Consider the following 9,895-nt stretch of genomic DNA (forward strand, 5'->3'; position numbering starts at 1 on the left):
TTGCACCCGGGCCAGCCTTTGTGTCTGGGCCAGGCACAGCTGCGGGCATCTCCCCAAACTTCTTTTGAAAGTGCCTGATGGAGGGGGCGGGGCGGGCTCAGGAGCGCCCTCCGCCCCGCCCCCTCCAGCGGGGCAGAATTCCCAGCCCGCCCGGGGAAGAGCCCGCCCAGGCCGCCGGGGCTAGCAGTTTGGCAACGGACATCTGCAGGCATGGCCTGGACTCTGGGGCCCTGGGAAGGCTCTGACCTGGGGGGAGGGGACGAATGGAACAGTCTGGGTTCGGGGAGGGGCTCCTTGTGGGCTTGAAGAACGGATCTTGGAGGGAGGGGCCCAGGGATGTCCGCCTCCTCCGGGTGGTCAGGAACAGAAAGCCCTGAGACCAGGGGAAGTGGATGTGGAGGCTCCCGGGGGTAGGAGGGGCTGGTGGCAGGGAGTCTGCCAGTGACCATGGGGACAGAGACGTGGCCCCGCTGTGCACCTCGCTGTGGCCTCCTGCCTGGAGAGAAAGGCCCATCTCTGACCCGAAGGGGGGGCTGAGCGGTGAACAACTCAGAGACATACAGAGCCCGGGAGTGAAAGCGAAATTATTGTTGTTGTTTTTTAATTTTAGAAATGAAAGCATTTTCCAGCCCTTGGGCTGTGCTGGTCTGGGCTGGGCCTGACCGTCCCAAAGGCCTGGCCTCGAGGGGTGACATTTCATGTCTAGACACAGCAGCAAGTGCCCAGTTGGTTGGTCGATAAAGGGGAGCAGTTTGCTTACAAAACAAGGCCCCAGAGTCACCGGCCGGCGGGGGACCCCTCACCTGGACGCCCGGTGAGAAGGGGCCAGAGTCCCTCAGCCCCAGGGCCAAGGGAGGCCCCTGCCCATGTCCTTCCTGGGGGGTCCACAAAGCCCCAAGTCGCCCACCCGGGGCCTGGCGCTGCCAGGACTGCTCACGTCCGTCCAGTGCTGGGTGGAGCCGGGCCGCCGTCAGAACTGCGCGTGGTCCACCTCGTCCAGCCAGGAGGCCGGGCTGGCGGGGAAGTCGGGGTAGCCCCCGCTGCTCCCCGTGGACAGGTCGGAGCTGGGTCCGTTCCCCGCCAGCACCCTCATGGGCGGGGGCCCGCCTGCGGCCCCCGAGGGCACGAGGCCCAAGCTGGCCTCGGGGTACACCAGGCTGGACAGCAGGGGCTGGGGGCCAGGCAGGCTCTGCGGGGCGGCGGGGGACGGGGGGACGCCGTAGGGGCTGCCGGGGCGCAGCTCTCGGTACTGCTCGGGGCCAGCCAGGCCGCCGTGCTCCAGGGAGAAGCTGCCCAGGGCTCCCGAGGGCCGGCCCAAGGCTGGGGTGGGCTCCCCCAGGCCGCCGTAGAGGCCGTTGGCGGGGCCCATTTCAGCCATGGTGGGCTCATCTGCAAGGGAAGCAGGGGGGTTCCCATCAGTGCCAGCCCCCCAGCCGCGCCCCTCCGGGACAGTCCCCAAGGCAGCCAGGAGGGGTGCAGACACCACCACCTGCTCTTTGCCCACCAGGAAGTGTGTGTCCAGAGCGGCTGGGGGGGAGCCTCAGGCCACAGGGCAGCCCTCTGAGGGTGGCTTTGGGGTGGGATGATGTGTCCCTGGGGCCAGAGAGCGGGACTCGGGACTTGGGATCTTCTCCCCTCCCCAACACCAAGCAAGCAGACGGGACTTTTTCTTTTTCTTTTCTTTTTTCTTTTTTGAGACAGAGTCTCACTCTGTTGCCCAGGCTAGAGTGAGTGCCATGGTGTCAGCCTAGCTCACAGCAACCTCAGACTCCTGGGCTCAAGCGATCCTCCTGCCTCAGCCTCCTGAGGAGCTGGGACTACAGGCATGCGCCATCACGCCCGGCTAATTTTTTTCTGCATATTTTTAGTTGTCCAATTAATTTCTTTCTATTTATAGTAGAGACGGGGTCTCGCTCTTGCTCAGGCTGGTTTCGAATTTCTGGCCTTGAGCGATCCTCCCGCCTCGGCCTCCCAGAGTGCTAGGATTACAGGAGCCCAGCCTGGACTTTTCATCTTTAAACTTACCCCCTACAACGTCACTGCCAGGGCTGGGAGCCAGAGCGACAGTCTGGACCCTTCCCCGAGAGAAAGCCCACCCAGCAGGTGCCCCGCTTAGAGACAGGTGGGGTCAGAGAGGTTCTATCCCCCCCCCCCCCCCCCCCCCCCCCCCCCCCGCTAGGGCAAGAGCAGCGGTCCTGAGTGCCCAACTGGGGGCTTCGGGATGGGGGCCCGGGTCCATAAGTGACATGTTTTTTTTGAAAGAGCCCAAGAATCCACTAACCAGGGAATTCAGACAGTCCAGGCTCCCTGCAACCGACCGCACCCCTGCCCTTCCCTCCCCGAGCTCCTCTGGCCGGAGTGGCCGCCCGGGGTCCCCCGTACCAGTGAAGGACACCTCTGCATCGCTGTCCTGGCCCTCCTGGACGCTGTCCTTGTCCGACTTGGAGCTGCCGCGGGAGCGTTTCATGTTGCGGAAATACTGTCCCCAGCGCTGCCGGCCCGCGTCCTTCTTCAGCCGCTTCTCCTTGGCCCGGCGGTTCTGGAACCAGACCTGGGGGGCGGGGGCGGGGGAGTGGCAGCTAGGGGGCCGGGGTCTCGGGGACTCGCGGGCGCCTGGCTTCCCCACTCTGCTGGGAGGCGGCAGCCACCTGCGGCCCGGGAGAGGCGGGGACGGGACGCAGCAGGGACGGAGCGGGACCGGCGGCCAGGGTGGCGCCCCCAGTGCTGACCTGCACGACCCGCATGTCCAGGCCCGTCTCGGAGGAGAGCTGCTCCCGCACGTGGCGGGCCGGCTTGGGCGAGGTGTTGTAGGCGCTCTTCAGCGTCTCCAGCTGCTTGGCCGTGATGGTCGTGCGCGGCCGCTTGGCCGTGGCCTCGGCCTCTGCGAGCAGGGCGGGCGGTGAGGCCCCCGGCCGGGCCCCAGATGCCCACTCCCCCCACCCCCGCCAGGGGCGCCAGGACGACCGGCCACAGCGGGAGGTGAGGGGGGTGCCAGGGCGCTGGCTTCAACTGGAGAAAATGGGGCGCACCAGGGCAGGGGAGGGGCGGGCGAGGGGTGCACTGCAGGGGCGAGTGCTTCACGAAGAACCCACCGGCCCGCTCCCCCGGCCTCCTCGGGCTCCCCTTTATTCTAAGGGTGTGTGTAAGGCCAGGTCTTCACGGTCAAGGATTTAGGGGGCAGTTCAGACCAAGGGGGGTAATCTGAGTAGTTCAAAGGACCCCCCCCTGCTAAGGAAGCTGGTGCTAAGACCGCAGACCCTGCCTTCCCCGTGCCCCCTCGTGAACGACCCCTCTCTGAGTCCCCGCGCCCTCTCAGTGCCGCCCTAGTCCCCAGGGAAGGCACCTTAATGCCAGTCCCCAGGCCCCTCGGTGAGCGTCCCACCCGCCTTAGGCGCCCGCCATGAGGGATCCGCCAACCCCACACCCCAGACTGGCCTTAGCCCCACTTTCAGACCGGGAAAGGAGGGTCTTGGGGCGCCGCTGGGGCCAGCCCGGGCGACCGCCCGCAGTCCCTCCCGCTGACCTCGCTGCTTGGCCGTCTCGTAGTCTGCCTTGCACACGAGCCGGCTGTCCTCCATGAGGTAGAACTCGTCCCCCGTGGCCAGCTGCCGCTTGCAGACCACGCAGGCGAAGCAGTGCAGGTGGTACACGAAGTCCTGGGCGCGGCGCACCACCTGCGTGGGTGGGATGCCCAGCTGGCACGAGGCGCACTTGGTCCCGAAGCGCCTGCGGGACGCACAGGGCGGGCTCAGCGCGGCAGGCAGCGGGGTGGCCGCTTTCGCCCCAAGCGGGTCAGGGCGCGGCGCCTGGCGGGAGGCTCCGGAGGAGGGCTGGGTGGGGCCCTGCCTCAGCGTCAGCAGCCTGCTCACAGGCGCAGAGCTGCCCGCTGCTTCCGTGTCGGAGAAGGGGGTTCGCCCTCGGGGCTGGGGGACCGTGGGGAGCACAGCCGCTGCTCCTGCCGGATCCAGGGAAGGCGGATTGGGGGGGACAGGCCTGCCGGGGGCAGCTCCCCTAAACCCCAAGGCTTAAGCCAGGAAGGGCCGGTGGGCCAGAAACTCCCCAGCGTTAGGGACTAAACAACAATTTAAAAGGGAGTAAGTCCAATAGAGTTCAACAAAAGCGAGCTTATATTTTTTTAATGACTGCTCCCATGAATTACAAAATAAATAACTTTTTTTCCCAAATAATGTGTGCTGATGTCCCAGCCAGTCTCAGCTACCCAGGGAGCACTCATGGAGAGGCCGGCCTCACGCTTGGGCTAGGCTGAGCCCCAGGGTGCCCGCCTGGGTGACCGGAGGGGCCGGGACCCCCAGCACTTGGCCATCGTGAGGGGCTGGGGGAACCGCCCCGCCCCGGGTGGCCACACTCCCAGCCCCCTTCCTGCAGGACAGGCTGCGCCTTGGCTCCTTCCCTGCCTCCCTCCCTCCCGCGCCCGCGGCGGCCGGCCGGGCTCACTTGAAGAAGTCGTCCTTGCAGTACAGGCTCTCCCCGCGGCTGAAGCAGCGCTCGGCCAGCGGCGTGTGGCAGTCGCTGCACTTGAGGCACTTGCTGTGCCAGTGGCGGTCCAGGGCCTTGAGGATGAAGCGGTCCAGGATGTGCTGGTCACAGCCCGCGCACAGCGGGACCTCTGCGGGCACGAGGAGCCGCCGGTCACCGGCAGGTCTAAGACCCGGAGCAGCGGAGTCTCCTTCCCACCCTAGCCCGAGCTGCCTCCCCTCCCGCACCAGGCCCCTTCCCTGCCACCCGCTTCCCCAGCCCGGCCTGCGCGGCTGCCTGGCTCCTGCTGAGGGGCGCGTGGGCACCACCTCCGACGGCCTGGCTGCGGCTAAGGGGAAAACCGAAATAGGTTTAGAAATGTGTCCGTCCGGAGCAGGAAAGCGGCCCAGGCCACTCCACGAAGCCCAGTGCTGTCCGTCGAGAATGCTCCCAGAGCCACGTTGAGCTCAGACGAAAACCCAAAGTGGGGGGACAGGGCCGCCACTCGGGTCGCTTTCGATGCCTGCACCGGCCAGCGTGGGCCCCTTTTTCTAGAGACAAGCCTGCAAGCTCAGCACCCAGCCCTGGGCGCCTGCCAGCCCCCGGGGTGCAAGTCTGTGCCCTCCCTGTCTTTGGCTGGGGGCAGAAGCGTTTGTGAGGACTGGACAGCTGGACAAGCGGCCCTTCTCCCCTGCTGCCGCCAAGGGTTGCCGGCCCCTGGGGGACAGGCTGAGAAGGCACAGGGTGCCCTGGGAGCCGAGAGTCTGTGAGTAGCTTTTCCAGGAGCTCCCGGGCTGGGGACTACCTGCCAATTTAGCAGAGGTCTCTGGAAGAGGTGAGAGCCCGCCGGGGCTGGGTCCTGTTCACTACCGCGCCCACTTCGCCAGCACACCCAGCGCCACCGGCTGCGACCCGCCCACCGGCCCGCTCTGGGGAGGATTTCGTTAGTATGGGCTCCCTGGCCAAAATTCGGGCCGGACCTCCTCGCGGTGGCGGGAAACTCTCGATGGACGCGGTCCCGTGTCTGGCAAAACCGCGGCCCCGAATGCGGAGCGTGAGGACTGTCGTTCGGCCCAGGTGGCCGTCGCGGGCAGCGATCCGGCGGCGAGGACTCGGCCTGGATCCCGCGGTCCGACAGCCCCGCGCAGCGAGGATTCAGCACCGAGGGCCGGACAGCGCCTGGGCCGCGCAGCCCCGCGCCCGCGTGGGGCAAAGCCGCCCCTGCCGCCCCGCGCCCGCCACCCCGGCCTTACGCTGCATGGCGACTCCAGCTCGCGGGTCTCCTGCCCTCCGCGCCGACGAACCGGCGAGCCTCCCGCCCGGCGCCCGCCCGCAGCGCCGGCTCTCCCCGGGCGAGGCGCGCCCAGCCCCCTCCCTCCCTCGGCTCCCTCCGCCTCCCACCCCTTCCTCCCAGCCCTGTGGCCACCCCTCCCAGGAACCGTCGGAAAATAAATAAATAAGTGGCGGACAGGAGACCCCACAGCCTGGATGTAACCCCTTTCCCGCCCGCTCTGTCCCTCCTACTCCCCACCGCCCGGGCGCCTCCCTCCCGCCCGGGAGCCCCCGGAGAATCGCCCAGGTTGGCTGAGAGCTAAGGCGCTGGTAGCAAGAATGGTGCCACCAGGAAATTGGGGCTTTCCCTGTAGACATGTCGTGACCATCAGCCCAGGCGGCAAGCAGCAGGTGCGTGTGGACGCAGACACCGCCACTCGGCTTAGGGATGACATGGCCGGGGTCCCGCTCGACCCTGGCCCGTGCCTCTGCCTCTGTTTCCCCTGGTCCTCTCCGGGCCCCTCCTGCCTCTGGTCACCGGGCCCCGCGATTGTTCCCTGCACACCCTCCAGTCTAGGAGGTAGGCTCAGGGTCTCCTAAGCCCACCCTGGACCCCTGCGGGCTCCTCGTCCTGAACGGGGACGCGCCACGACCACACGACACAACAACGCAACGCAGCGCAGGGGCCCCCCGACACAAACTCGCAGCTGGGGCGCCCAGGCGTGGACGTGTGGGGGTCCGCGCACCCGCTCCCACCCAAGTCCCGGGCTGCTGCTGGCCCCCTCGGCCAGGCTCGGAAAGGCTCGAGGACTCGGTCTCCCCATGCAGCCGCCCGGCTGGGACACGCACCTCGGCGCAGGTCCGCCCTCCGCGCCAGCAGCGCCAGCAGCAGGTCGCCGCCCGCAGACTCCCGAGCCGGGCCCAGCTCCCCGCGCGCCTCCATGGGTCCTGCCGCTCGGCACCACCGCTCTCCGGCCCCGAACTTTTCTCGGGACCCGGCGACCCCACGGCCGCAATGGCCCCGAGCCGGCGTCCAAGCGACTCCCAGCGCCGCCGGGCGCTGCGCCCGCGGGCAGCCCTGGGGCCCCGAGGCTCGGGCCGCGCGGAGGGCGGAGCGGCCGGGGGGCGGGGCCGCGGCGCGGGGCGGGGCCGGGGGTCGCCGAGACGCGCCCGGGGCGACTGCGGGCTCTGAGCGCCTTTGCGCCCGACCTGCGCGGCCCAGACGCGGCCCGCGTGCACGGCCGGAGGGCGCGACCGGCAGGGGAGGATCCAGGTAAGCGTCGCCCTCGGGCGCTCACCCCGGCGGGCCGCTTCCTGCCCAAGCGCTGGCCGCTGACCTCGGCCTGGGCTCGTGCGCGCCGGGAGGGCTGCGGTTTCCTGGGAGGGGTCAGGAGTCAAGAGGGAGCCGGGTACCCCCCCCCCCCCCCCCCCCCCCCCGCCGCTAAGACTTGGCCTCCTGAGGAGCCGGAGCTTGTGGCAGGAGCACAACCAGGAACCCAGAAAGGGCGAGTGTGGCGCCCAAGGCTTCATATCGAACCACCAGAGCCAGACGCGATCCCAGACCCTCACGGGCTGCCCGCAGTGGGCACAGGAATGAGACTACTCCTGGGAGAGAAGAGGCCCAGTGTCCCCGGCCTGACACGCAGCCCAGGCCCGCGTCAGGAGGAGCCGAGCTGGGGATGCCCCAGGATACACCCCCCTCCCCCGGATGCCCGGCACTCAGACTCACACCGAACATGGTCCCTTCACCTGATTCTCCAGCATCCTGCCCCAATCCAAACAGGTGAGCCCAACGGGACCCACCTGTCCTTGTAGGTAGAGGGATGCTCCCGCCCCTGCCCAGAGGGCCACAGCATCAGCCATAGACCAGCACCGGCTCTGAGCAGCCACCGGGCCAGAACACAGCAGTGAGCGAGCCCCAGCAGGATGGTCACAGCAAGGGCAGCCCCCCACAGCAGTGAGCAGAGACATCCAGGAAGTATTGGGGGTCTAGCAGGTCGATGCCATCCTCCAAGGCCCTCCACCCGGGGGCCGACAGTAATACCTTGTTCACCCTGCCTCTGGCTTCCGGACAGTGAGCTTGAAGGGCCCAGGCCTGGCAGGAACAGCGCAGGAAAACCACAGCCCCTCCCCCCGGCACCCAGCAGCCCACCGCGCCCGCTCTCTGTCCCTCACTTTGCACTACCCTTGTTACCCAGAAGGGACAGGGCCAGAGCACACGGGCCTGAAGCCGGGTGGGTGCCGGCGCAGGGTGTGGGCCGTTGTCAGCTGCTGCGGAGGCAGGAGGGGTCCCTGTGTGGCCCGGCTGGGGAAGGGGCGGGCGGGCAGCCGGTCAAAGAGCAGGCGGCCCCATGCCGCTGGGCATCTGGCCGGCCCACCAACAATGGCTCCATTATTTCCCAGCGTCCGAGATAGTGGAATGGCCCTTGGGGAGGGCAGTTCAGGCGGGAGACTGGTCTTGGGGTCCCAGCTTTGGGGTCTGAACAGACGCCCAGGCGGTGCTTGGGGGCAGCTGAGGGGCAGTGGTCTCTGGGGGAACTTGGCACCTCTCACTCCACCCCATCGCCCCAGCCACACCCGATACCCCTGTCTTCTTTGGGGGCCTCTGCTTCAACCACAGCCGGGCACCCTCTCAGGCCAGCACCAGGCCCTCCCTGCCCCCGCCCGCTGCGGACTCCACTCCCCTCTGCTGTTCCCAGCTCAGTGTCCCCCCATCGGGGTCCCTCTGCCCGCCCTTGCGGTTCCTGTCCTGCGGTGCTCATTCCCTGCCCGAGGGCTTGGGGTGCACCGGGCTCTCACCCCGAGTCCCGCGGAAGGCGCAGACGGCGGTGGCCGCGGGGGCTCCGGGCGTCTCTCCGTCCCGCTCGGGCTCGGTTTCCAGCAGCATCGCGGCGGCGCGGGGCCGGGCCGAGTGGTGCGGGCCCGCGCTCCTCTCCGCTCCGCGTCCACGGAGGTCTCGGGGCTCCCCAGGCCCTTGGGGCGTCGGAGCCGCCGCCTCCTGACCACAGGGCGCGGGGCAGACTCCGGAGCCACCGGGTCGGGCGCTGTCCGCGGTGCTGAAGGAGCCACAGGCCGCCGCCCCGCCTGCCGCCCGCCCCTCCCCGACCCCTCTCGCCGCCCCCGCCCCGCCCCCCGCCCCCCAGCGCTGGGGCCGCGGCGTCGGGCGCGCCTCCCTCCGCGGGGTTTGGCGGACGCGGGCAGCCGTGCAGGTCCCGCTCCTCGCTGAGCTCCAGGCCAGGCTGAGAGTCGCAGCAAGCGGGTTGTGGAGCTGCGGGGCCAAAAGCCGCCCCACCCTGCCTTCCTCGAGACCGCCAGCCCAGGCCCCCCCCACCCCCAGCTCTCTCCTGCTGCCTGGGGGAACTTTCTACACTCTAACTCCTTGGAACCCAACTCTCAACTTCTGGGCAGATCTCAGCCCCACTCCGTCCCCCAGGGCAGCCAGAAGGAAGGGCACCTGGAGTGCCCCTAAACACACACTGCTCGGGACTCCAGAGCGTGAGCCCCCAGGGCCTGGGGGGGCCTGGGCACCGATGGTGAGAGTCTACACCACCAGCTCCAGCCCACAGCGACCAACCGGGATCCAGTTACCCGCCAGCCTCCGCACAGCCCGCTGGGGAGGAGAATCTGCAGCCAACAGGTCCCCATGGGAGGGCACACAGACCGCTGGTGACCTCCCCACTGCACCCTGCGCACGAGTGGGGGTGGGGCAGAAGAAACCCAAGCCAGGACAGCAAACAAGGCGTCAGGGGGCAAACCCCACAGGGTGCCCAGCAAGCTCAGCTGCGACCTTGAAGCTGTAGGACAAAAGCTGGACATTCCTGCCCAGGGCAGCCTCAGGAAAAAGATATCCCATAAACAAGCCCACTGAAGGGAGCGGGGAGGCTGGTGCGTGGTGAGATGGCCTCGGTGCCCCGCTGCCCGCGCACACGAATCCACTGTGCGAAACCGAGGGTGTCGTCCTGCAGCTGTGTCAGCCAGATCCGCTCCAGGGATAATCTATAATCAATTTTCCATCTTTTACTTTCCATCTGCCCCCTGGGCTGCTTTCCAAAAAGCCTCTGGTTCCATATAAGAAATTCTAGAATTTCAGATGTCCAGTCCATACACTCTAGAAAGGAGGGCGGGGCCGTTCTGCACCCTCCTCGAC

General features: G+C 68.1%; 1 protein-coding gene across 3 annotated transcripts; it reads right to left on the reverse strand.

Annotated features, from left to right (window-relative positions):
- Positions 1-970: 970 nt before the first annotated feature.
- LHX3 (LIM homeobox 3) lies at positions 971-8,635 on the reverse strand. Of its 3 annotated transcripts, none has more exons than XM_020289197.1 (6): positions 8,548-8,635; positions 4,456-4,627; positions 3,524-3,726; positions 2,730-2,881; positions 2,383-2,551; positions 971-1,389 (listed from the first exon to the last, which is right to left on the reverse strand). In XM_020289197.1, the coding sequence occupies exons 1-6, from the start codon at positions 8,633-8,635 to the stop codon at positions 971-973; spliced, it is 1,203 nt and encodes a 400-aa protein (XP_020144786.1). The 3 variants fall into 3 exon arrangements, with proteins under 3 accessions (XP_020144786.1, XP_012637435.3, XP_020144787.1); XM_012781981.3 differs by lacking the exon at positions 8,548-8,635 and adding an exon at positions 6,598-6,691; XM_020289198.1 differs by lacking the exon at positions 8,548-8,635 and adding an exon at positions 5,730-5,736.
- Positions 8,636-9,895: the final 1,260 nt, after the last annotated feature.

Source organism: Microcebus murinus, chromosome 12, assembly GCF_040939455.1.
Source record: "Microcebus murinus isolate Inina chromosome 12, M.murinus_Inina_mat1.0, whole genome shotgun sequence".
NCBI lineage: Eukaryota > Metazoa > Chordata > Mammalia > Primates > Cheirogaleidae > Microcebus > Microcebus murinus.

Bases quoted from the DNA above. Each gene is read 5' to 3' on its own strand.
- LHX3 (XM_012781981.3), bottom strand. From the start codon at position 6,691: ATGGAGGCGCGCGGGGAGCTGGGCCCGGCTCGGGAGTCTGCGGGCGGC. The intron at 3,727-4,455 runs GTGAGCCCGGCC...TGCGTCCCGCAG, and splicing joins TGCAAGGACGACTTCTTCAA to GCGCTTCGGGACCAAGTGCG. The intron at 2,552-2,729 runs GTCAGCACTGGG...CCCGCCCCCCAG, and splicing joins TGGACATGCGGGTCGTGCAG to GTCTGGTTCCAGAACCGCCG.